The sequence below is a fragment of the Microcaecilia unicolor genome, chromosome 3 (assembly GCF_901765095.1).
Source record: "Microcaecilia unicolor chromosome 3, aMicUni1.1, whole genome shotgun sequence".
NCBI classification, from domain to species: Eukaryota; Metazoa; Chordata; class Amphibia; order Gymnophiona; family Siphonopidae; genus Microcaecilia; species Microcaecilia unicolor.
Window position 1 is genome coordinate 287,117,027 of NC_044033.1, and position 27,392 is coordinate 287,144,418.

General features: G+C 45.6%; 1 protein-coding gene across 2 annotated transcripts in view; it reads left to right on the top strand.

Moving 5' to 3' along the window:
* The first annotated feature begins 7,367 nt into the window (after positions 1–7,367).
* Positions 7,368–27,392, top strand: part of ARID4B (AT-rich interaction domain 4B) — a 1,313,885-nt gene continuing 1,293,860 nt past the window's right edge. For both annotated transcript variants that reach the window (XM_030198147.1, XM_030198148.1), the window contains exons 1-2: positions 7,368–7,552; positions 8,194–8,252. In XM_030198147.1, coding sequence (XP_030054007.1) covers positions 8,247–8,252 — 6 coding nt within the window. In that variant the 5' untranslated portion in view covers positions 7,368–7,552; positions 8,194–8,246. The remainder of the gene's footprint in view (positions 7,553–8,193; positions 8,253–27,392) is intronic.

The following is a 27,392-nucleotide window of genomic DNA, read 5'->3' on the forward strand; positions in this document are numbered from 1 at the left end:
TCAAGCACAAGAGAACAGTCACAGAAGGACAGAAGATGTTGAAGGGTGGTCAGTGTGATTAGGTGTAACTCTGGTTGGAGTAGTGGGAGAAGGTGATAGAAGAATAGAAATGGGTGAGGTAAAGTAATGAGTGGGTTGATAGGGAGGTTATATAAGACATGTCACTCTAGGGGTGGGTGGGTAGAGGGGTAGGGTGGGTAGGATTAAGTCTAAAGCAGGAGAAGGTATTCTCTGCAGCCTATCTGTGAGATGGAAAATGCTCTCTGAAGCTGCTGCTATAAGTTGTTAGTTTTCTCTCCCTGAAAGAGATCCAAGCCACACCCACGAAGTTCAAACTGTCAGTGGGGAGGGTGAGGGGAGGAAATGGCAGTGCTTGATGAAAAAGAGAGCTCAGTTTGATAGGAGATATACTATAGGATGTCATTCTGAGGCCAGGCTAAGTCTAAAGCAGGAGAAGGTATTCTCTGCAGCCTATCTGTGAGATGGAAAATGCTCTCTGAAGCTGCTGCTATAAGTTGTTAGTTTTCTCTCCCTGAAAGAGATCCAAGCCACACCCACGAAGTTCAAACTGTCAGTGGGGAGGGTGAGGGGAGGAAATGGCAGTGCTTGATGAAAAAGAGAGCTCAGTTTGATAGGAGATATACTATAGGATGTCATTCTGAGGCCAGGCTAAGTCTAAAGCAGGAGAAGGTATTCTCTGCAGCCTATCTGTGAGATGGAAAATGCTCTCTGAAGCTGCTGCTATAAGTTGTTAGTTTTCTCTCCCTGAAAGAGATCCAAGCCACACCCACGAAGTTCAAACTGTCAGTGGGGACGGTGAGGGGAGGAAATGGCAGTGCTTGATGAAAAAGAGAGCTCAGTTTGATAGGAGATATACTATAGGATGTCATTCTGAGGCCAGGCTAAGTCTAAAGCAGGAGAAGGTATTCTCTGCAGCCTATCTGTGAGATGGAAAATGCTCTCTGAAGCTGCTGCTATAAGTTGTTAGTTTTCTCCCCCTGAAAGAGATCCAAGCCACACCCACGAAGTTCAAACTGTCAGTGGGGAGGGTGAGGGGAGGAAATGGCAGTGCTTGATGAAAAAGAGAGCTCAGTTTGATAGGAGATATACTATAGGATGTCATTCTGAGGCCAGGCTAAGTCTAAAGCAGGAGAAGGTATTCTCTGCAGCCTATCTGTGAGATGGAAAATGCTCTCTGAAGCTGCTGCTATAAGTTGTTAGTTTTCTCTCCCTGAAAGAGATCCAAGCCACACCCACGAAGTTCAAACTGTCAGTGGGGACGGTGAGGGGAGGAAATGGCAGTGCTTGATGAAAAAGAGAGCTCAGTTTGATAGGAGATATACTATAGGATGTCATTCTGAGGCCAGGCTAAGTCTAAAGCAGGAGAAGGTATTCTCTGCAGCCTATCTGTGAGATGGAAAATGCTCTCTGAAGCTGCTGCTATAAGTTGTTAGTTTTCTCCCCCCATCTACCAGCAGGTGGAGATAGAGAGCAAACTTTTGCCTCCCTATATGTGGTCATGTGCTGCCGGAAACTCCTCAGTATGTCGATATCAAAGCTCAACAAACGTTTAGTCCGTACTGAATTACATTCTCTCACATTGTTGGAATATTGTCGTAACAAAATGATCCCAAGAGGACTAAGAATTAATAAGGAACCGAAGATGTATAATGAAGATTCGGACTTTTTACTTAAATGGGAAGCAATCCTTAATAAGTGTTCTCTGGACTTAATGATTTTGATCATACAAACAGCGAACAAGAAAACAGAAAAATTAAAAGAAGATCTTGATAAAGAATTGGTCTCCTTAAGAGATAATGACTTATGCTTTAAAGATCTGTTTGAAGATTTTAATTTGCAATTAGAGCGATTCAAAAAAGATGTGAAAAGCATGAAATATGATAAATATAAGAGAGATGAAACAGATTACAAGTATAATAATGTGTACCCATGGCATCGGAGAGATAATAGGAATAGACAATTTATGAATAGAAACATAAATTATGCAGATAAATTTGATAAACAGAATAATACTTTGCAGAAGAGTCCTATCATTGAACGTAAATCCAAAAGAATAAGAAGCGATAATGAGGAAGTATTTGATCCATCAGCACCCTTATACACCTCACCTCCTAGATCTAACCTTTCAGAGCAGGTTTTTCAGCTAGGGAAAATTTGGAAAAAGGGTTCAACAACAGATTCATCAGTACCACCGAAAGAACAAAGAGGAAGGTTACCTTATTATACGGGAAGGGGACGAGGGAGAGGTGGAAGGAGAGGTCGAGGCAATTCAGTGAACAGACAATTTGCAAACAGACAAACTATGAATCAACAAATGAGACAAATAGAAGATTATTGGAAATAAAAAATGTTAGGCACACAGCTTCATTACATGACAATATTATCAATTTATCTAAAAGGAAATTAAATCAACATGAGCGTTCAATTCTCAATAAAGGGCTATCTTTTGTTCCAACAGCACAATATAATGCATTCAACACACGTATCGATTTATTTAAATTAACTAGGAAATTAAGAATTATGGATTTTTTTTCAGATAAACATGTATACGAAAAGAATGAATCTGTAATTATGAAAAATAGTGTTTGGATGCCCCCCGCCCAAATCAATCCCATGATACAAGCTTTTGAACAAATGGTTATTAGGGACATTGAGATTTTGGAAAATAAGAATAAACATCCATTCTTTAACATCTCTAAAAATGAGAAGAAAGCAATTGAGACATTGAAGAAAGATAACAGTATTGTGATTAAACAGGCAGATAAAGGGGGTGCAGTTGTGCTATTAGATAAAGATCAATACATTGAAGAAATTAAGAGACAATTAAAAGACAAAAATTTTTATTTACCTTTATCTAAAGATCCAACCAGTAATTTAAAACATAAGATTGATTCTCTCATTGATATTGGGCTTGAAGCTGGTTTTCTGACAACCAAAGAAGGTATTTTTCTTAGAGTAGAACACCCACGCATCCCAACCATGTATATACTCCCAAAAATTCACAAATCCTTGATTAACCCTCCAGGGAGACCTATTGTGTCAGGCATAGGTTCTCTTTTGGAACCACTTTCCAAATTTACTGATGTATTTTTAAGACCTCTTGTTCCATCCATCCCCTCATATATTAGAGACTCAGCACACATCATTAACATATTAGAACATCTACAAATTAAAAATAAAGATATCATTCTTGTTACATTTGATGTGGAGTCTCTCTACACTAATATCCCCCAGGATGAAGCTCTAGATGTGATTAGGAAAGCATTATCAAATAGGTGTGTGTTTAGAAGGATACCCACTGAGTTTATCATGGAACTTATCACTATAGCATTGAAAGAAAACTATTTCTTTTTTGAAGGTACTTTTTACAAACAAATAAAAGGTACCGCCATGGGTGCAATGGTAGCACCTTCATTAGCTAATCTGTTTATGGCATGTTTTGAAGAGAAATTCTTGCAGAATAATAATTTCACAGAGAATGTTATGCTTTGGCGAAGATACATTGATGATATTTTTGTGGTCTGGGCTGGTAGTGAATCACAGTTGATGGATTTTTTCAAATGGCTTAATACAAGAGATAGCAATTTGAAATTTCAGATTAATTTCAGTAGCGAGGAAATTTCATTTTTAGATATTAAAATTCAGTTGGAATCCGGTAGATTCATTACCTCACTATATAGAAAACCTACTGATAAGAACAAATTCCTACATTTTGATAGCTGTCATAGTCATGCCTTAAAGTGTAATCTTCCTTACAGCCAATTTTTAAGAGTAAAAAAATTATGTTCAGAGGATCGTGATTGTAAAGGGCAAATAGGAGAAATGGCTTATAGATTCACGCAAAGAGGCTATCCTGTAAAATATATTGAAAAGGGTATAGCAAGAGCAAAACAGGTCCATAGAAAAGACCTTTTGCAGAATAAGGAAAAGAAACATAATGACCAAAAGGTTATTTGCACTTTATATTATGATTATCTATCCTCTGATATCATTAAAATATTAAGATCTCATTGGCCATTGATCCAGAACATTCCATCTTTTGCAAATAAAGAATTGATGATTGCATACAAAAGATATAAGAATTTGAAGGATTTTTTGTCACCATCAGCATTACCAGTCCCACTTCATAAGGATAGAGTAAGGGGTCATTACCCATGCTTAAATTGTTCCGTTTGTCCAGTCAATTTGAAAACAAAATGTTTTGAACACCCTGTTACAGGAGAAATATATCAGTTGAAACATTACTCAAATTGTAAGACTTCACAAGTAATATATGCAGCAATTTGCCCATGCGGGCTTATTTACATTGGTAAAACTATAAGAGCATTTAATAAGCGCATCTTAGAACATAAAAGCGCAATAAAGAGAGAGGTATTAGATAAACCTTTAGTGGCACACATGTGTGAATTTAAACATGATTTTAACCAGTTAAGATTTTTAGTTCTCTTAAGAATATATTCAAATTGGAGAGGTGGAGATGTGAACAAATTGCTATTGCAAGCTGAACAACGTTTGATTTATAGATTTAAGACTGTTAAACCTTTTGGGTTGAATCAAGAAACTGATCTCTCAGTGTTTTTATAGTACTACCAGCAGATTGCCATTTTGTACTGCTCAATCCAATGTTTGACCAAATCAGCCACCTGGTGGTCAGTATATGTTACTACATGTCTCCAATGCTTGTTCCATATCCTTTGCCTGGAAATGTCACATGACAGATTTTTTAAAAATAATTATCTCTGTTTCTTAAAGTTTTAAAGTTTTTTTTTGTTTTTTCCATTTTTACTTTTACTTATCTGTTTTTGAGATGTCCATAGTATTTTATATACACTTTTATTTGGATTAGTGGGTTCTTGTTCTAGAATTTTCTTTGACCTTTGAACTCTCAAAGGGGATATTTAAAGGACTAATCAGAGTGTTTGTTATAATGCTGCCAGTCAACATAGCATTGTGAAGTTTGCTGAGTAAGCTTGGGAAGTACTTATGTAAGGTAAGATATTAGATACTCCATATGGAATTTAGATGGTGGTGTTTATTGTTTAAACAGTTTGGCTTGCTTTAAATATGTTTTGTCAGTGCAAATTCTAAGTCAGTTATTTTTTCTAAGCCAGTTGCTTGTTGCTCCATGTCTGTTTTATTGAAGTTTGTGTAATCTGATCAGCTTAGTGCTGTTAGTTTCAATACTTAGAGGGGGTTTAGGATGTTGCCACAGTTATGATTGAAACAGATGATTGTATATCTACCTATTCAAGTGTCAGTAAAGAACACTGCATTACATGCCAGTTGTGCTGAGTGATATAGCAACATAAGGCACTGGATTGCCTGTGAGTTTGGCTGAGCGCCTCTGAATCAGTATTGCTACATCCATTACAAAGTTTTTTCTAATGGCAGCAGCACAATTTCAATTGATGTTTGTACATTCAAACAACAGCAATGAGTGCTGGATTGCCTGTGAGTTGTAATCAGTTTTTTGTTTTTTTCATGGCCACTGTGGAGTTCTTTTGAATGATATCATCATCAGGATACATGTGATTGTCATAGAACAGTATGATGTTTTTAGGTACTTTGTATCAATTTCTATTGATTTGAGTTGCTATCTATTAGAACATGGAAACCCACTGATTCTCACTTTTTAACAAAGTGAATATTAATTTCAATATTTTTAGATCATTGAATGTGCTTAAAAGACGGCAATTGAGGCCAAGCATTGTGAGATTTTATTTATTTATTTCATTTTGTATTTTTAGGTGGTTGTAGGACTACTTTTAGGGGTTCACTTTGCTTTTTACCCCTATTAGGTAGGTGATATTTAGTATGTATGGTCATTTAGTTATTTTAGTGTTGTATATCTCCACCTATTTGTCCGATGCAGTTCTATTGATATACATTTAGTGTTGATATTATTATATTTTGTGTTGATATCATGTCTTGTATTAAAATTATTATTTTATTGCATGCATATTTAATCTGAATGTTTTTAACTGATATTGATTTGATATTATATTTTATTGTATTATGTTTTTAGATTTGATCTGTTTTTATTTTATATGATGTGATAGTGTTTTTAGATATGTTTTATTATCAAATATACAATGGTGAAGTTTATGTTTTACTCATTATGTATTTTTATTTTGTAGTTTTTTTACCCCTGACGCAGCCTGAGGGCGAAACGTGGCCACGTCGGGTAACTTGTAATAAACCACTTCTTCTGTTACCCTCCTGTTCTATTTTTTTGTCTTTTTTGATCTGCTTTTTTTCTTTTGATTTGCCATTTCTGTGGCAGATCTTTGCCTTTTTTTTGTTTCTGGTCTTTGTCTAAATTTGTACAAGAAATTGTATATGGATGTTCAAGTTTTTATTCATGTTTTTAATTATAATTGTATTTTTATGCATGTCTTTGTATATTATATTATTTTATAGACCCCTGACGCAGGCCTCACGGCCGAAACACGTCACGTGTCGGGTCATTTCTGCTACTGTCAATAAAGACCTTGTTCAGGAAGACACTCATTGTGAGAGGACTTTTTTGGATCCACTGTGTGTTTTGCCTTTAAAGCAAGTTCCACAGCGTGAAGGATATGACACAAACAAACGAATACAATCAATGTATTTCAGTTCAGATTTATAAAGTTACGTTACACAGGGCAAGCGAATACAATGTATTTCAGTTCAGATTTGTAAAGTTTCGGTACACAGGGTTGGTATTATGATTTACTTGTATTTGTATAACAGCTTTCGTGTAAAACACGGCGTAATTTTTTTAACATTACGTTCAACCCCAACCAACCTACCACTGCAATTTCAAATCTCAATTTATGTTTCTTTACTCCCCTACTTAAGCTTGTCTCCACCCAACAACACTTTATAAATCACACTACCAGGCACCTTTTGTTTTAGTAAGGGAGGGGGATGACGACGACACCATCCAACTAACGTTCCCTGCTCTTTTTAGTTCTAGCTCCAGTTCTCCTGTCGTTCAGTACAACAAATACGCCATCCCCACCACAACGCGCAAGCGCCCTTCATTCACTTACTAATCTATTGTGCACTGCTTTGCCCACCCTGCCATAAGAAAAAGGTCTTTGCTGGGTTTTATGGGATTTATAGTTTCCTAATGTTAATGAAGGAGGCCGAGAAAACCAATGCCTTCGATGTATGAGAACCACATTTCCCGTGATGCCTGTGGGTAGAAAGAAAGCGGGTGGGAATACGGATTGGAATGACCAGTCGGGAGGGAGAGGAGGCGGGATCTCGATTTTGCCTGCCCCAGGCCTGGGCCAGCCTAGCCAGCGGTTTCCAATCCAAGCACAGACAGTCAGTGGTAGACGGTGGCTCGGTGGGTGAGTTTGGGCGTACGAGTCGTAGTTTGCGGGGTTTGTGTGAGGACAACTGGTGACAGGTCGGTGGCAGGACACTTGGATGGATTAACCAGAGATCGGGATTTAATTTAGTGGACTGATGTTTTTTTTTTTCGGGATCTTGGTTCTTCTCTGTCCGTTGATATTTTATTGGCGAGAGTGAGTGAACAAAGGTAGGAGGGGGAAGACGATGCTGTGTGGGTAGTTTGGCGGGGGAGGGTGCGGTTTCTTTTTTTTTCCTTTCGAGCGGGCAGGTTTGTATTTGTTTTTCGTTGACGCTGGGTAGGGATCGATAGATTTTGGGTTAAGGAGAGCCGAGAGTCTCTCTGGTGTGCATATTGGGGGAAGGAGATGGTGGTGCTTTAGCTTCAGGGTTTTCTTGGCATCCGTGGAGTTTCATCTTTCCTTGGTCTTTTTCCTTACTGCTCGGTGTTGTTTTGTCTCTCCGTCCATCCTTGGCCCGCAGTGTCTGGGCTAAGTTTCTGCTCTCCCGGGGCTGGTTGCTCAATTCTTGCAGCATTGCAACCCCAACAACACAAATAAGCAAGACTACCCTGGTATAGCACGGCTTTCGAGCTTCAGGGGCAGATCCCCCCCTCTCGAGCTGCGTCTCGGTTCTCTCTGCGGCTTTTTCTTTTTCTTTTTTTCTCCCTTCTATTGTTTTGCAGCCGGGGCCCGTTTTTTTTTTCTTTCTCTCGGTGATAGTCATGGCGTCATTGGCAGAGACGGTGGCGCCGGGGGAGGGGGGGAGTTGAGATGCAAGGGGCTGGGGCTTCGTCGCAACAGCATTTGACCGGCTGCCTTTCTCTTTCAGATCTCAACCGTGCAGCAAGGAGGGAGACTTCCCCGTTGGCTGTCCGATCGACCATGAAGGTAAGAAATCAGGAGCCGCAGAGGATTTCCTTTCTGGTCGTGCTGCTCTGCTCACCGCGCTTCCCTTTTTCTCGCTCCCATCCTTTAAAGCTGAACGACACACACGGGGCGACCAAGTAAGCGTTTTTGGGCTATGTCGACTGGGATGCGTTTCGTGAGTTTGGCTCTTTGACACTCAGCTGGCGACAGTAGTCGCTGGCAGAATGGTGCTGGCGTCATTTCTCTTGTCCTCTGGTCGTAGTTTGTTTTGCTGGCCCGTGAAAAGCAAGTTTAAGTAAATAATGTTTTGTTCTTTTATCATTTCCCCATTTCCTCCTCCTTCACATGTTTACGACGATCAAAAGATAGTAATGAGTGACTTGTCTGGCGATTTGTACACCAGAGCAAGTAGGTTTTCTAGCACCTCGAGTTTTCGGATTATTTGTATTGCGTTGTACGGTGTTCACAGGAAATGATCACAGGTGCTAGTTTTAGATCACAATAAATTAACCATACAGTTTTGGATTAGATCAAGATGTTTTTTGTAATTTAATTAGTAAATGAATTATTTAAAAAACCCCAGCAAGGGTGTTTATATATGATTTTAACATTCTAAACCGAAGTAGAGGAGATTGGTAGATGTTTGAAATTGGTATACATTTCTTAAAGCTGAATTTTTGACATATATATATAGGTTAGAAGAGGACACAGAAAGATAGTTGGATGAAGATAATAGAAGTGCAGAACAGGTCATTCAAAATTCCTATCCATTTCAATAAATGATTTTTTATAGATAATCCTTTGCTTGTTGTTTCATAGTTATTTTTCTTCTCCCCCCCCCCCCCAAAAAAAAAAAAGATTAATACTATTTTGTTTCTAACTTACACTCTTTTAAGTGTAAGCTTAAGGCAAGTTATTTTCCTATCTCCAAAGAGCTTAATCTAAGCCAGGGCTTCCCAAAATGGGTAGGCTGTCTGTACAAATATCATTTAGCTACAGAAAGTTTGGTAAGCGCTGATCTAAGGTCTAGGTTAACGTTAATATGTTACTCAGGTGACATTTTATTCAGTTAGACCTGTTTATTATTATGCAGTAACAAGTGTACTTCTAGCCTACATTTGTACCTGAGGCAATGCAAGGTTAAGTGATTTGCCCAAAGTTTCAAAAAGAATGGAATTTGAACCTTGGGTTTTTAGTTTTTCAAACCATTAAGCTGCTACTCCACTACCTATAACCAGGGGCGTAGCCAGACTTCAGCGGGAGGGGGGTTCAGAGCCTGAGGTAAGGGGGCACATTTTAGCTCCCCCCCCCCGGCGCCGACCCTCTCGACCCCCTCCCCTCCCGCCGCCAACCTGCCGTCGCCTAACTTTGCTGGTGGGGGACCCCAACCCCCACCAGACGAGGTTCTCTTCTTCTCGCAAAAGGCTTCCTTCTGTTTCTGACGTTGTGCAGGACGTCAGACTCGCAGAACGAAGCCTTGCAGATCAGCTAATCTGCAATGCTTCGTTCTGTGAGTCTGACAAAGGGCTTCAGAAACAAAAGGAAGCCTTTTGCAAGAAGAAGAGGTCCTCAGCTGGCGGGAGGTTGGGGTCCCCCGCCAGCAAAGGCAGGTGATGGCGGGTTGGCGGCGGGAGGGGGGGTCGAGAGGGTCGTTGGCAGGGGGGTCCAGGGCCAAATCTACGGGGGCCCAGGCCCCCCTGGCCCCATGTAGCTACACCACTGCCTATAACATTTAAAAAAAAAAACCACATTTAACTAAAGAAATATAAAAACAATTATAGCATTGTGCTGGTTCAGTGAAAAACAAAAAAAAATCCTTCCCCAAAACTCCATTTATGTGTGTGTTTTAACACAGATGCAATGCTTTCTCCAACCTTATTCTACTAAGCTTTTGATGCTACCAGTAGGTGTCTTGTGTCTGTTAAAGTTTCAGGATTCTTCAATCGTACCTTCCATGGCATCCCACAGATCAATCCATAGACTTGTGGGTTGTGTCCCTCTACCAGCAGGTGGAGATAGAGAGAACCTCCGAGGTTTGCTATATGTGGACCTGTGCAGCCAACTGAATCTCAGTATTCTCTGTATCTAGCAGGTGGAGGGACATCTCTGTGCAGCTCTGGCTTGATTTGGCTACTGGTGTCCTTTGGGCCTAGTTTAGCACAGATAGGGGTTGAGTGGCTGTTTGCAGCTTGTGGTGTTTACCTGGTGGTGCAAGGTCCCTCCCGGTCTCCCCCTACCTTTCCTCCGTCGCCCGGGGCTGTTGGCCTGATCGGGTGTTTCCTTTCTCTTCTGACTAAAAAAAAAATAAAAGGTAAGAGACTTTGTTTTTGTTTAATCATACGGAGGAACTAGAGGTTCTGCTGAGTCAGTTTTGGGGCAGGTGTTTGTGGAGCATGTCTGTGCCTTCTGAGGCAGCTAAGTGCTGCTCCCGGTATGGGGGCCGGAGAGCAGCATCGGGGGAGTGTGAGTCCTGCTGCTGTCAGCCTGCAGCGGGTGTTCAGCACGACAGGGGTTCCCCTCAGGCGTCCGGCGAGTTGGAAGCGCAGGGGATAGTTTCGGCGGTTTCCTCGGGGCAGTTAGTGCAGCGTGCGTTGGCGGGCATCATTTTTTCCTCTCAGGCGTGACCCGCTCCACAAGTGGCGGTTGATAGACAAGAGGCGCAGTGCGCTTCTGTGGCACAGGCTCCGATGGAGGGAAGCGATGTACAGGGGGAAGGGGAGTCCCTTGGAGTTCCTTTTTCCTCAGATTTTGTTTTATTAATGCACAGTGCCTTTCTTTTGAAGAAGTCAGGAACTTCTCTTCAGGCAGCCCTGTTTCTTCCTCAGCAAACTTTTTCAAAACGTCCACAGGTGACACAGATGGCCTGGTTTTGTCTCCGGGCTCTCCCTCAGAATCTTTGGATTTGGCAGATGAGGTCACCCTGCCCTCTGAGGAGGGGGGATGATCCAACGGCTGCCCGCCTTTTTTTTTTTTTCGCAGGGAAGAGCTTCCCTCCCTGATTGTTAGGGCTTTTGAGGTTTTGGCCATTTCCCCCCTGAATCATCAGGGGGAACAGGTCCGGTGCCCTCTATTATGTCTGGCACCAAATGCCCACCTCGTTCCTTTCATTGCATGAGGCCATGAAGATCCTTATTTTGGCGCAGTGGGATACGCCGGACAGTGGGCTTAAGGTTGCTTAGAGCTATGTCGTGTCTTTATGTGCTACCTGCTCCTGATTTAGACTTGCTGAAGGTCCCTATGGTGGATTCCTTAATCACAGCGGTCACTAAGAAAACCACTCCCTGTGGAGGGGGGCACGGCTCTCGAGGACCCTCAGGATCGTAAGTTGGAGACTTGCTTGAAGCTGTCCTTTGAAGTAGCGGCCCTTTACCTGCAGGCCTCAGTTTGTGGCTCCTATGCGGTGCGGGCATGCTTTTCGTGGGTACAGAAAGCCTCCTCTCCGGAAGATCTCGTGGCTGTTTTGCTGGCCTTGGAGTCCGGTTTAGCCTTCCTTGCGGATCTTCTTTATGATCGATCATCTCTTGTTCTTGACAGCGGCTCATATAGCGGGGTCACAGAATGTGCACGCAGACTTTCTCAGTTGCCACCAGTTGGAGCCAGGGGAGTGACCTTCGATCAGATAATTGCCCGTTGGGGATGCCAAAGATGGACTTAATGGCCATCACATTCAATGCGAAGGTTCCCCGTTTCTCCAGCAGGGGACGAGAGCTGGGCTCAGAAGGCATAGATGTCCTTCTTCCTCATGTGCCAGTTCTGCCATTCTGGAACCGTAATCTAGTTTTCAAAGCACTTCAGCGTCCTCCTTTTGAACCCTTATCGGGGATTACGATTAAGGATCTCACCTTGAAGGCAATTTTCCTAGTAGCCATTACTTCTGCTCGGCGAATTTGAGTTGCAGGCCCTTTCGTGCAGAGAACCCTTTCTGCGTTTTATGGAGGTGGGGGTATTGATTAGGACGGTTCCTTCGTTTTTGCCCAAGGTGGTTTCTCGTTTCCACTTGGGGCAGTCCCTGCATTTGCTGGCCTTCCGCTGGGAAGATTACTCTGAGCAATTCCGGGCTCTTTGCTGCCTCAATGTGAGATGGGCTCTTCTCAGGTATTTGGAGGAGATGAATGAATTTCGTCTTTCTGACCATATTTTCGTCCTTTTTGGCGGCAGTAAGAAGGGTCATATGGTGTCCAAGCACACCATAGCCCGTTGGTTGCGGGAGGCCTTCTCTTCGGCATATGTGGCATTGGGCAAGCAAGCCCCTTTGCAAGTTTGTGCTCAATGCGAGCTCAAGCTTCCTCATGCAGAGTCCCGTTTGGTTTCTCTGGAAGATATCTGCAGGGCAGCCACATGGGCTTCGGTCCATACATTCACTCGTCATTATCGGGTGGATGTGGCAGCTCGTCAAGATGCGGTGTTTGGCTCGTAGGTGATTTCTGCCGGGTTGGGGGTGTCCCGCCCTACTTGAGGACTGCTTGGGTACATCCCACAAGTCTCTGGATTGATCTGTGGGACGCCATGGAAGGAAAAATGAATTATTACCTGATAATTTTCTTTCCATTAGTCCCAACAGATCAATCCAGAGGCCCCCCCTGGGTTTACTGTCTGTGGTTTTGTTGCGGTTGGTTAGTTTTTTTTTTTTTTCGGGTTCCTTTGTTTGATTAAAAAAAAATAAATATAGAAGTGGTGGAAGTATGTTGGGCAATTGGTCTGACAATGTCAGGAGAGTTTTCCATTGTTTCCATTCCACTGCTTTGGTATAGTTCATACTGAGGTTCAGTTGGCTGCACAGGTCCACATATAGCAAACCTTGGAGGTTCTCTCTATCTCCACCTGCTGGTAGAGGGACACAACCCACAACTCTCTGGATTGATCTGTTGGGACTAATCATCTTTTTGACTAAGTCAAATTTTGTTTGTTTACATCATCTCCCTTACTAGCTCCCTGTCATCTGTCTCTTTCTGTTACTGCATTAACAGCCTTGGGAACAAATAGTTTTCAGGTAGAACACATATGTTCTCCATTCTGATTTTTTTATCTATAGCTGGGTCTCATTTATTGCTTGGTGGTTGCTTCTTGACTGTGTGATACAAATCTTGTGGCTACGTACAAATCGGTTTGACTGACAGGTTTTATTCAGTGGATGGATACAGAATGCAGGGAAATCTGTGCTACTCCGGAAAGGGTTTAGTTTTACAATTAAAACATAACTTTACTTTAACAGAGGTTCATAGTGTTGTGCAGCACACTAAATTATGTTGAGGGAGGCTCTTGTGTGCCTTGAAGTTTTGTGCCAATTGAAGAGAGAAGACTGAGGCAGATCAGTTACCACTGCTGCTGGTGTCAGTGTTAAACACACACACACTCTCTCCCCTCCTCCATGTGCAGTGGCATCTGGCCCACAGGAAAGCTCAGCAAGCAGTACCATTGACTTGCTGCTGCCACCTCTTCTGTGAGATTCTGTTTGGAGCTGGAACTTTATAGAGTCCTACAGATTCACCTTCAGAGGGAAGCTGAGAGAAGAGGAGACAGCTGTCCCTATTTCTTCTTGATGGCTGGAGGCAATCCAGAAAGGGGGGAGTGCCAAGAAAAAGGAAAGGGCATGGTTCTGTGGGGTGTAAGAAGGCAGTAATGGCAGTATGGAGGGGGTGAGGACAGATATTGCTGTGCAGTCACATATAGTGAACCAGGTGCCAAAGTTACTATAACATTGAAAAGTTTGGGAAGCACTGCTTTGTTAGCAGCTTTATCAGAACAGTTGTACAGGTTCCCCCCCCCCCTACTGTTAACTTAAAATTCCAAAAACTGCTTTAATTAGTCTGTGTGTTCACATGACCTATTTTCTTACATTGCTTTTTAAAGAGAGTCCTTTAAGAATCTTAGTTAGAAAATGAGCATTGGCCTACTCAAATAATACTGAAAACTTATGGGTTGATATTCAAATGGAATGGATCCTCAAAAGCTTAGCCGAGATTGAGTGGCAGAGCCGGTGGGGGGAGGCGGGGCTGGTGGTTGGGAGGTGGGCCTTGTTCTGGGCAGATTTCTACTGTCTGTGCCCTGAAAATGGCAGAAACAAATCAAGATCAGGTATACACATAAAGTAGCACATATGAGTTTAAATTGTTGGGCAGACTAGATGGACCGTGCAGGTCTTTTTCTGCCGTCATCTACTATGTTACTATGTTAATCAGGTAAGAATGCTCTTCATGCTTAAATGTTGCTGACCAGGACATTCCCAGATATTGAGCAGCACTTGTACAGAGATTGCTGCTGGATATCTGGGCAGAGCACCTTGGCACTATCCAGTTAGTGCTGATGCAGACTGAGGGGAGGAGGCTGGGACTTGCCAATTAGTGGACTGAATATCACTGCTAACCAGGTAAGTGCCTGGATAAAGTTAGGACAGCCTTCTATCCAGGTACCAGTCTGAATATTAGCTGGAACCTAGAAAGTTCAGCAGCTAGATACACCTGGATATTTAGTATTATTTTCAGATATGTTATGGCCACTGTTGACAATCTGGGTACTGTCACTATGTTGACCCGTTTCTTGTGTGTTTGTGTTGGGGGTGGGGGGTTGACATGCTTTTCAATCCTAAAACTGATTCTCATTGATTATGACTGATTTAAATAAATTTCCATAATAAATTCCTAAATCTCACACACACCTTCCAGAGCTGCTTATTTGTCTTGTTTGTGTCTTGTAGGCTCCGTGTAGAAGGGACTTTTTCTTACATGTGTCTGTACAGTGCTGTGTTCATCTTAATTATTTAAAAATATTTCTGTCCTTTCTAATTGCCATGGGTCTAGGCATGTTACAAGAAACATAAGCATTTAGGGCCTTGTTTACTAAGCCGAACTTTAGGTGCGCTAAACGTTAGCACTCTAATGCTAGAGACACCCATAAGAATATGTGGGTGTCTCTAGTATTAGCATTTGCTAAAAACGCTAGTGTGCCTTAGCGCCCTTAGAGAAATAATACACACAAATATAAATGTTTTTTAGTCAATACATTTATTTATTCCACTTATATTCCGCCTACAACCTAAGCAGTTTCTAATATAAAACATACACAATATAAAACAACAAAACAGCTGTTCACCCATATCAACATCATTCCCTGCAATCATTATCTTATACATTAAAAGCTTGGGTAAACAGATGTTTTTGAACCTCGAGCAAATCGATAAAAACTAATCTTGTTCGGTAGTGAGTTACATCAAACATATAAATGGCAAGTGACCGACTCACCTGCAAATGCGCAGTAGAGACTTCCCTCTCTGTCCCGCCCTCGCGTCAAGACGTGATGTCAAGAGGGCGGCACAGAGAGGGAAACTGAGTCAGACTGTCGGACGCTGCTGCTTGGAAACGAGCATCGCGCGCACCAACCTCCACCCTCCCCCCCCCATCCCCGCCGCCGCTCCCGCCCCCCTCCGTATCAGGCCCCCTGCACTGATGTGACAGTACCTCTCACCTCCGTGTGGAAGCGCTAAGAAGAAATTTCTCGTCAATCTGTTCGCAGTTATACAGTCGGAAGATAACTTTGCTCTCCTATATCCTGCCAAACTGTGCATCTCATATCAAGGTGAGACAAAACTTTCTTTCAGTGGCGGAAGCCCAGAATTTTCTCCAACTACTGGGCTTCTCGGAGCAGAATGGTGGAAGCCCTAGGCGGTGATTTATCTTCTGAAAACTTGCTGACAGGGACATTGCTGGAGGAATCTGCAACCTTTTGGAATCTTATTCTTGTTTCGATGTAGCTATGGTTTCTAGCTGAGTGCCGGTTTTGGCAGTTAACCTGTCCGTCAGTGGAGCTGTTGACTGCTGTCGTTGACTACTAAACTGCTGATTTGGGCCTGGCTACCATCTATTATGGTGCTCCAGATCCAACTCTGGGCCTCAGGATGCTTTGAGCATTTCCATGCAGATTGGTGGTGTTATTGGAGTTTGTCTTATGACTAATGGAGTAAAAATCTCAGCTTTGGAATGATTTTTTTTTCTCACGTCAAACGGACATCTGTGCATCAGATAATTTTCTCAGGGTGGGAGTTTGGGTGGAGGGGGTGTGAGTTTATTGTTATTCTTATTAGCCTATTATGTTCTACAGTTATTCTTTCCCTTGCACGGGTGGGACAAATTGCAAGTGATGGGGTAACCTGCACTGTATCAAGGTTTTTTGATTATATACTATTGTACCTATTGGTACAGTGCTTCTTGCACATATTTCAACTGTGTATGCTGATTAGCATATGGTTTGGGATTTGGAACCGGTTGGGCATAAGAGCGGGTATTTTCATGGATAAGGGGATGGATCGGAAAGTGTGCGGTTGGTGAATGAATGCGTGGGGTTTTTTATTTTATTTTTTTATTACAGTGAAAGAACATAAGCTGATAAGTATGAGTGTAAGCTCTGACTGTTAAAGGGTTGGATGGGGAAGGAGGCGTTTAACAGTGACTGTTCCCAAGGGAACGGTGTGGAAGGGTGTAGTGGGGTGAGGAGGGTGGGGTCTTTGGGTTGGGGAGGGTGGGATCAGGTACCATTTTCGTCTTGCAATGGAGTGGGAGCTCAGGTGATTCAATATTATGTCTTCAACATCTATTATAATGTGGTCTTATTTAAGAAACATGGGGCCAGATGAACTAAGGTCCTCGGAAGAGCCCTTCCCTTACCGATTCCATAGCGAATCGGTAGGGAACGGCCATGCATCAAGGAAATGGAATGCAAATGAGCTGCTCATTGTAGCTCACTTGCATTCTCTATTCCTTCGGAAGCCAGTCGGCCGGTCGAGCATGCGCAGAGCAGCCAAGCGTTATGCTGGCTGCTTTGCACATGCCAAATACGTCCAAAAAGGACGTCCCTGATGACGTCCACCTTTTCCGCTTTACCTATGGCCGTCCCTGCGCCTCCCTGTGCTGCCCGGGAAAGGAAGACGCAGCGCCGCTCACCCCCTTCATGGCCTGCTGCAGGAAGGCTCCGATGCTGCTCGGGTTCCTCCCTTCCGTGATCCTAGCAGGAGAGCGCAGTTGAGGACGTCCATCGTCCGCCCCTAGGTCTCTCTCAGCCAATCACAGCGTGTTTAGCTCAGGTCTCTCTCAGCTGAGCTAAACGGAATCACGCAGTGAAGGATGTCCAAAAAGGACGTCTTTTTTGGAGTGGGGGTCCTACGAGTGAAGGACGTCCAAAAAGAACGTCTTTTTGTAGTGGGGGTTTTTTTTTTTTTTTTTTTTTACAGGTGAAGGAAGTCCCTGATGACTTTTTTTTTCTTCCGATTCTTTCCTTTGCCCCAACAAGAGGTGTAGACCTCCCGTTAGGTTTTCCACGGTAAGAGGATCGGAAAACGGTAGTGCAGCTCATTATAATAGCCTTTGGATCATTTGCATTCCGTTTTTGTTAGCTGCTACCGTGACAGGAAAATGCCCTTTTGTGCATGTCCCCGGTTTACTACTTGTGCGCTAAACTGGCTAGAACCAGTTTAAAACCCATGTTGCTGGATCGTTAGGTTTAGTGCATCTGGGCCCATGTGGAGGGAGGCCGTATGCTGGGGCAGTCTTTCTACTTCAAACTAAAATGCTTCTCTTTATGATTTCTGCTATTATGGTTAAAGTTGTTCTTGGAATGTTGGGGGCATTCACTCTCCTATTAAGCGATCAAAATTTTTGCAATATGTGCAGCGTATCAAAGCTGATGTAGTTTTCTTCAGAAACTCATCTGAAAAGGAGCTTTCTAAATTGGCTCGCTGGCTGGTGGGTGAGTGATTGTGTGTCGTCACCAGCTGACGGTAAGAAAGGGGGAGTTGCCATTCTCTTTAGGGTGGGACTGGGTGCTTTAATTCCAAAAGGTTGTTAAAGACTCTGGGGGGGGGGGGGGGGCGCTTTGTTTTTTGTCAGGCCTTGTTAGCCTGACAACCGGTTTTGCTGGGCAGTTTTTATGCCCCCCAACCAATGTGATGGTGCCTTTTATAAACTCCTCACACACACACTTTTGGGAATCTCCTCTATGCCCATGATATTAGGACTTTAATATGGCCTGGGACCCAGAGCTGGACAAATCTCGCCCTTTGCCATGCCCAAGGGCCTGGTCGATGAGGGGGTTGCCTGGTCTTTGTGAGCTGCTGGATCTTTTAGATATTTGGCGTGTTTTGTATCCTCTTGATAAAGATTTGTACACAATCATGGATTGATTATTTGCTGATCTCCCGATCCCTTTTGAATTCTGTTAAAGATTCGCAGATAGGGCCGTGTGTTATTTTGGATCATGCGATTGTCTGGTTGGAGTGGCTGACTGTTGGGGCTCGATAGCCGGCCCGATCCTGGACCTTTCCGGCTTATTTGTATCATAATGTGGAATTTAGGGAGCGTTTACTGCAAAATTGGACAGCGCGCTGTGCTGCGTTTGCTTGGTTTTTTTTTTCTTTTTGTAGCATGAAGGTTGAAGGGAAAGTGGCTGGGTGCGTGTGCCCGGGGGGGGGGAGGGGGCGGCCTGGTGCTGGGTGGGTGGGAGGGGAGGGGTGCCTGCCTGCCTGCCTGCCTGATGCTGGGTGGGAGGGAGGGGTTCCTGTGCTGGGTGCCTGGTGCTGGGTGGGGGGCCTGGTGCTGGGTGGGAGGGAGGGATTTCTGGTGCTGGGTGGTGTGCCTGGTGCTGGGTGGGAGGGAGGCCTGATGCTGGGTGCTGCTACGTGCTGGGTGGGAAGGAGGGAGGGAGGGAGGCCTGGTGCTGGGTGGTGCTCGGTGGGAGGGAGGCCTGGTGCGAGGGAGGCCTGCCTGGTGCTGGGAGGGAGGACGGGCGGGAGGGCAGGGGGGAGATGAGGGTGGCTGGACATGGGTGGCTGGAGGGAAGGGCAGGGGGAGAGGAGGGTGGCTGGACATGGGTGGCTGGAGGGGAGAGGAGGGTTGCTGTACATGGATGGAGGGCAAGAAACGAAGAAGAAGAAAGGAGGAAAGTAAAGAAATAAATGGAAAGGAAGCCCTGGAAACGGAGTTAGGAGAACAGATAGAGAGCAGCAGAATCAGCGACTAGGACCAATATGGATAGAAAAACAAAATCACCGGACAACAAAGGTACAAAAAAATCATTTTATTTTCATTTTAGTGTTTGGAATCTGTGCAATTTGAGAATTTACACCTGCTGTCTTATTTTGCACTGGGTATGCTGGAGCTCTAACAGCTTACAGAAATGATTTATAATGAAAGAAAATCATGTTATTTTTTTCTACTATACTAGTATAATATTTTCAATGATGTCTCTTTATATGCGCCATGGCTGGTGTAAGGGGTGTGGCTATCATAGGAGTGGAGTCATATTTGGGACCCCACCCATAATGAGTACCGGCACTTTGCGATAAATAATTAGATTTTGGGTTGCTGTTTGGGCACTCGGTCTCTGAAAGGTTCGCCATCACTGCTCTAAGTGATTAATAAAGCCCTTCAACACCTGAGGCTGTCCAGGCACAAACAAGAGAGACAAGTCCGGCAGCCTGGAAGAACCGGACCGGACTGGACTAAAGTCTGGAATGGGTAGAAACAGCAAGACAAACTATGGCAGCCACTGGCTCTGGCCACCAGCGGGTGAGAGGAGCACAAACCAAGGAGCAGGCAGAGCGCACACAGAACATAGAGAGACTTAGAATGCCTAGGTGCAGCACAGAGGAGCAAACAGAGCCAGGCTGGAGACAGAGGTAGAGCTAACTCAGGCAGCACCTCCAGGTGCAGGAGAGTGGAGTAATTAGAGCCATGCTGGAAGCAGCCAGCACACAGAAGGAAAACTACTCCAGAAAGGATAGGTAGAAGCCAGCTTAGAAGCTGACCCCCAGAAATAAGGTAAGTCTGAGGGTGGTCATGGCCACAGACGTGACACCATTATGAATGTTAAAGATTTACAATGATTTAACCAGTTGGTTAGCATTTTTTTTTGGGCCAAGAGGAAACCCAAAACGCGTTAATAGCTGCTATTGGGCGCAGTGGGGGATGGCTTTGCCCAATTTACAGTTATATAATTATGCGTGCCTTTTTGTGCCTTGGCTTTATTCAGAAAGCTGTTTTACACCACTGTATTTTGAATAAGGGTATTTTGTTCTTTATGATTTGATCTCCCTACTACATGTGGATCGTCATTTGTTACCTGTTCGTTTGAAGGCTTCTGTGCTTTTAAATCCTTTGTGGGAGGCTTGGAGATATTTGGTAAAAGGTATCAGAGGGGACCCGTGGATTACTGAGCTCCTTTCTATATGGGGTAACCCATCGTTCCTCCCCCGTCTCTGATAATAAAGCCTTCAAAAGTTGGGAACATGGGGGAATTAGTAGACTGGAACATGTCTGGGATACCGCGGGTGTGGTCAAGTCATTAGAGCTATTGAAAGGACATGGGAATATACAATGGGGAGATGTCTGTGCACACTGTAAGTTAAAGCATTACATTTGAGTATTGCGGGTGGAGTCCCTGGTTAATGGAACTGGAGCTCAAGTACATCTGAGTCTTCCACTTCTATTTCAGGAATCCATAAACCTTTGTGGAACTTAGGTACTCATAAGGCCCTAGATGATATTAGATATCGCTGGAAACTTGACACAGGATTGAATTTGGAATCGTGAGATATGCTGTACACTATAAGGAATATTCCAAAGCTCACAGGAAGTGCTTCTTATAGAGAGTGCTATTTTTGGGTTCTTCTGAGGGCCTATTTCACTAGGGTTCAGGTGGGCCATGCGGGGGGGGGGGGGGGGGGGGGGGGGTTGTCCTCTTCAGTATGTTCCAAATGCAACAAGTCAGACAATACTTTTTATCGCGTCTTTTGGACAAGTGAACAGGTCTGCCGTTTTTGGGATCGGGTCACTGCGTATCTGTTGTCGATCATGCGGCGTCGGGTGGCGTGATCCCCATCCCTTTTGCTGCTGGACTGTTCCGGGTCAGTGAGGGGAGTCTTGGCAGAATTGATGATGATGCTCCGGAAAGCCTGCCTGCTGTCACCTAAATGCATTTTGCAGACTCGGGTGTCGGATGCACCCCCTGAATATTGGCACTGGCACAATCAGCTGCATCAATTGTTAACATGGGAGGCGAGGGAGGCAAGGGGCTCCCATAAACGTAAAACTCACTTTCTGAAGCTTTGGGGACCCTATCTGTCCTCTCTGTCTCCCAGAGGCAGAAGTTTGGTTATTAATGTATTGTGAGGGTGTTGACTGTCCAGTTAGACTACTACTTGAGTTTGGACTCCATGTAAGAACAACTGTGAAGGTACCCTGAACCAGTGGGACCTGGAAGGGGGCTTTATGTTGCTTTAGCATCTGGGACAGGTAGGGAGGGGAGGATTAAGGGGGTTTGGGGGCATTAAGGGGGGAGGGGTTTGATACTACACTTATTGCTGGATTGTTTCTCTACAGCATAGGGGGTGGGATAAGGATGAAGGGGGATAAACGAGAAATAATTGTTGGCGGCCCATTTTAGTGGCTTCATGTTTCTGAACTGTATTGAGTGGTTCACATATTTTCTGTCATGAAACAATTGTATTGGTTATGTTAGAGTCGTCAATACAAATTGATGAAGTAAAACTGATTTTCTCTTTGGAAACATTGCTGCAAAACTTATAAAACTTCAGTGCTTTCTGTTTACTATAAAATTCAGATTTTTGTTATAAGAGGAAAGTCGGTAGTAATAAGGTTGAATTATCCATGGGTAATGTTTTCTAAAATATTACTACTACTGTTACAGTTTGTTACTTGCTTTTTTTTTTTTTTTTTTTTAGAGAAATCCACCCATTCCTTGTCATCAAGCAGATGAAGCCATTACGTATGGGTTATGTCCATCAACCAGCAGGGGAGATAGAGAGCACTCAAACTTTCACAGTGCCCTCTTGGCCAGCTAGCTCCACTGCCTCTTCAGTATTCTCTATCTCCCCTAGCAGGGTGGCTGCAGCTTGTTCGAGCTCCAGAAAAATCTGCCGGAAGGTGGTTCCTGGCTTGCCAGTTGTTAACCGGGGTGTTGGAGGCTATAGCAGCCTCACTTTAAAGGCACATAGGTTAGCCCTTTCCCTGCCTTACCCATACCTCTGTGGATGTGGACATATTGCCTTGCTTTCCCTGTCCTTACCCACCAACAGTGGATGCAGGCATATAGGTTCGCCCTTTCCCTGCCTTTCCCACTCATCTGAGCCTCCGGAGTCTTCAATACCTCTGCTTTCCTCACAGCTTAAAAAAAAAAAAAAAGTTGCGTCGCGTTTTTAAACGCAGAGACGCTGGAACAGAGGTTTTTGACCTGATTTTCAGCAGGATCGTAGTTGTACACTAGATCCTTTGAGGTAAGAGTGTTTTCCAACTCCTCCGGGGTGGGCCCGCGATTGGGGCGATTTTGGTGCGAAACCGCCATCTTGGATTTTACCGCCGTTTTTCGGCGATGGCTGCGGACAATGTAAAGTGCTGTTCCACTTGTGGCAAGCGCAAATCAGCAGCAGGGCTCTGTAAATCGTGCTGTACTGGCGTAGGAGCCGGCCCGAGAATGGCGAGCGATGTTTCTTCCCGCTCTGAGCTGGCAGCGGGCGCCATTTTGCTTACACCACATGGCGCGGCCTCCGTGGACACGGAGAGACCTGAGGCACCGGACAGGATTTGGGTGCCCAGGGTGAGATTTTCTCCCCGGATTTTGTGCTTTTGCTGCATAAAGCATACATGATGAAAAGAGCCCTTCCTCAAGGGTCGCCTGAGGCTCCTCTGATTGCCCCCCCGATGGATTCTGGCCTGGGACTGCCCAGTGAGGCTTTTTTCCCGGATGCTTGGCCTAAAGATAAGCGCAGAAGGGTTAATTCCCCTTCAGATTGTGGTGCACCTTTTTCCCCCCCGTGGTCGGGGTGTGAGGATTCGGAGAACTCTGACAGACGTTCTTGGTCTGAGGAACCAGAGTCAGGTGCGGATTTACCACAGGATCTGGATGATCCCTCCGCGGTGAGGATTTTCCACCGTGATGAGCTGCCAGCACTTATTTCAGATACCCTGCAGGCCCTCTCGATTGAAGATCCTGACAGTGGCATGGCCTCCTCGAGTAATCCCAGGATGGCTAGTACCAAGAAAGCTGCTCGGGCCTTCCCTTTGCATGACTCCATCCTACAGCTTGTTTCGGCTCAGTGGGCTTGACCCCGAGGGACCTTTGAGAGTTTCCAGGGCTATGGGGCAGTTATACCCTCTGCGTGAGGGACATATGGCTCGTTTTCAAATGCCTACAGTGGATGCCCTAGTCACTGCGGTGACAAAGAGAACTACCCTCCCTGTTGAAGGCGGTGTTGCCCTGAAGGATGTTCAAGACTGTAGGCTGGAAACAGCATTGAAACGGTCCTTTGAAATTGCAGGTCTCACTGTTCGGGCGTCTGCATGCAGCTGTTATGCTGTTAGAGCCTGCCTAGCTTGGCTGCAACAGGCAGTGGCTCAGCCCGGAGATGGAGCGGAGCCCTTCTTGGATGTGGCTCCGCGGATGGAGGTGGCCTTGTCCTTTCTGGCTGATGCCCTTTATGACCTTGTCAGAGCTTCGGCTAAACAAATGGCAGTAGCAGTGGCGGCTCGCTGTCGTCTGTGGCTACTACTACTACTACTTAACATTTCTAGAGCGCTACTAGGGTTACGCAGCGCTGTACAATTTAACAAAGAGAGACAGTCCCTGCTCAAAGAGCTTACAATCTAATAGACAAGTGAACGGTCGGTCCGATAGGGGCAGTCAAATTGGGGCAGTCTGGATTCACTGAACGGTAAGGGTTAGGTGCCGAACGCAGCATTGAAGAGGTGGGCTTTAAGCAAAGACTTGAAGACGGGCAGGGAGGGGGCTTGGCGTAAGGGTTCAGGAAGGTTGTTCCAAGCATAGGGTGAGGTGAGGCAGAATGAGCGGAGCCTGGAGTTGGCGGTGGTGGAGAAGGGTACTGAGAGGAGGGATTTATCCTGTGAACGGAGGTTACGGGCGGGAACGTAAGGGGAGATGAGGGTAGAGAGGTAGTGAGGGGCAGCAGACTGAGTGCATTTGTAGGTAAGAAGGAGAAGCTTGAATTGAATGCGGTATCTGATCGGAAGCCAGGGAAGTGACCTGAGGAGAGGGGTGATATGAGTATATCGGTTCTGGCGGAATATGAGACGTGCAGCAGAGTTCTGAACAGACTGAAGGGGGGATAGATGGCTAAGTGGGAGGCCAGTGAGGAGTAAGTTGCAGTAGTCCAGGCGAGAGGTAATGAGAGCGTGGATGAGAGTTCGGGTGGTGTGTTCAGAGAGGAAAGGGCGAATTTTGCTGATGTTAAAGAGGAAGAAGCGACAGGTCTTGGCTATCTGCTGGATATGCGCAGAGAAGGAGAGAGAGGAGTCAAAGATGACTCCGAGGTTGCGGGCAGATGAGACGGGGAGGATGAGGGTGTTATCAACTGAGATAGAAAGTGGAGGAAGAGGAGAAGTGGGTTTTGGTGGAAAGACGATAAGCTCGGTCTTGGACATGTTCAGTTTCAGGTGGCGGTTGGACATCCAGGCAGCAATGTCGGATAAGCAGGCCGATACCTTTGCCTGGGTCTCTGCGGTGATGTCTGGTGTGGAGAGATACAGTTGGGTGTCATCAGCATAGAGATGATACTGGAAACCATGAGATGAGATCAGGGAGCCCAGGGAAGAGGTGTAGATTGAGAAGAGAAGGGGTCCAAGGACCGATCCCTGGGGAACACCAACAGATAAGGGGATGGGGGTGGAGGAAGATCCATGAGTGAACTTTGAAGGTGCGGTGGGAGAGATAGGAGGAGAACCAGGAGAGGACAGAGCCCTGGAACCCAAATGAGGACAGTGTGGCAAGAAGTAAGTCATGATTGACAGTGTCAAAAGCGGCGGATAGATCCAGGAGGATGAGGATGGAGTAGTGGCCTCTGGATTTGGCAAGGAACAGGTCATTACAGACTTTAGAAAGTGCTGTTTCTGTCGAGTGAAGAGGGCGAAAACCGGATTGAAGCGGATCAAGGATGGCATGAGAGGAGAGAAAATCAAGGCAGCGGCTGTGTACTGCGCGCTCAAGTGTCTTGGAGAGGAAGGGTAGGAGGGAGATGGAGGGAGTGGCTACGACACTGGGCAGCGGACATGGCCTCTAAGCAAAGGTTGGTGAAGTTGCCTTTTCAAGGACTTCTCCTATTTGGTGAGGAGTTGGAGAAAATTGTGAAAGGCCTGGGTGATCCAAAACCCCAGCGCTTGCCCGAAGATAGGCAGAGGCCTTCCTCTAAGGGCCAGGCGGTCCACTCCTCGTATAGACCTCGCTTCCGTGAAGCTAGAAGGTACCGTCCGGGGCGTTCTGCTGGGTTCACTTCACGTGCCCGTGGTCAGCAGAGGAACTCCTTTCGCTCGGACAAGCGTTCCGCAGCCGGTGGCTTAAGACCAGGAGTTCAGGGGCGACCCTCTCAATGATGGTGCGCCGGCCCTCTCCTCGATGCCTGTCATCGGAGGACGGCTTTCCCTCTTTGTCGAGGAGTGGGCCAAGATTTCCTCAGATCAGTGGGTTCTGGACCTGATCAGAGATGGATACAGAATAGAATTCAACGCCCCAGTAAGAGACGTGTTTGTGGAGTCCCGATGCGGTTCTGCCGTCAAACGGGCGGCGGTGGAGGAGACTTTACAAGGTCTGATTCAGTTAGGGGCAGTGACCCTGGTGCCTCCCGCCGAGCAAGGCTGCGGCCGATACTCCATCTACTTTGTGGTGCCGCGAAAAGGTGGGTCCTTTCGCCCTATTCTGGACTTAAAAGAAGTGAACAAGTCCCTGAGAGTGCGGCATTTCCACATGGAATCCCTGCGCTCCGTCATTGCGGCGGTACAGCCAGGAGAGTTTCTCACGTCTCTAGACCTGAAAGAAGCTTACTTGCACATACCGATTTGGCCCCCGCACCAGAAGTTTCTGAGGTTTGCGGTGTTGGGAAAACATTTCCAGTTCAGGGCCTTGCCTTTTGGCCTCGCCACAGCTCCCCGAACCTTTTCGAAGGTAATGGTGGTAGTAGCTGCTTTTCTCAGGCGAGAAGGTATCAGGGTTCACCCGTACCTAGACGACTGGCTCATCAGAGCAGACTCTGCAACAGAGAGCTTACAAGCTACAGCCAGAGTGGTCTCAGTACTGCAATCTCTAGGCTGGGTCGTCAATATGGCCAAAAGTCACCTGTCCCCTTCACAATCTATAGAGTTTTTGGGGGCCAGGTTCGACACAGTCTCGGGCTATGAGGCATATTTTCAAAGCACTTAGCCTTCCAAAGTTCCATAGAAACCTATGGAACTTTGGAAGGCTAAGTGCTTTGAAAATATGCCTCTGTGTGTTCCTACCCGAGCTAAGGCGGTGCAAGCTTCAGAATCAGGTCCGTCTGCTCCTGAGGATGCCCCGCCCACGAGCTTGGGACATTGTCCAGCTGCTGGGATCGATGACAGCCACGATGGAAGTGGTACCCTGGGCGAGAGCGCACCTGAGACCTCTACAGTATTCCCTACTCTTGAGATGGTCTCCTATTTCTCGGGATTACCAATGCAGACTTACTTGGCTCCCTGCGGCCCGACTCAGCATGGAGTGGTGGCTCTCGGACAGCATGCTGCGGCGAGGAATGCCGCTGACGCTCCCCGTTTGGTGCCTGGTGGTAGCAGATGCCAGCCTGAAGGGCTGGGGCGCACACTGCAAGGGGAAGCATGCCCAGGGTCTATGGACACCCGAGGAGTTGGAGTGGTCCATCAACCGCCTAGAGTTGAAAGCGGTGTTTCAGGCGCTTCTGGCCTTTCAAGTGACCCTGGACGGATTGGCTGTCAGAGTGATGTCGGACAACACGACAACGGTGGCCTATATAAATCGACAAGGCGGAACAAGGTGCAGAGCACTAGCCGCGCAGGCCGAACTGATTTGCCACTGGGCCGAGCTGCATCTTCAGTGTCTGTCGGCAGCTCATATTGCAGGTCAGAGCAATGTGCAGGCCGATTATCTGAGCAGGCATCAGATCGATCCAGCAGAATGGAATCTGACAGACGAAGTTTTCCTGCAGATCTGTGCCAAATGGGGCAAGCCCGTGATGGATCTAATGGCGACAAGTGCCAATACCAAAGTCCCGTGCTTCTTCAGCAGACGGAGAGATCCTCGCTCGGCGGAGTTGGATGCCTTGGCTCAACCCTGGCCTCCGGGTCTACTTTATGTGTTTCCCCCATGGCCCTTGATAGGGCG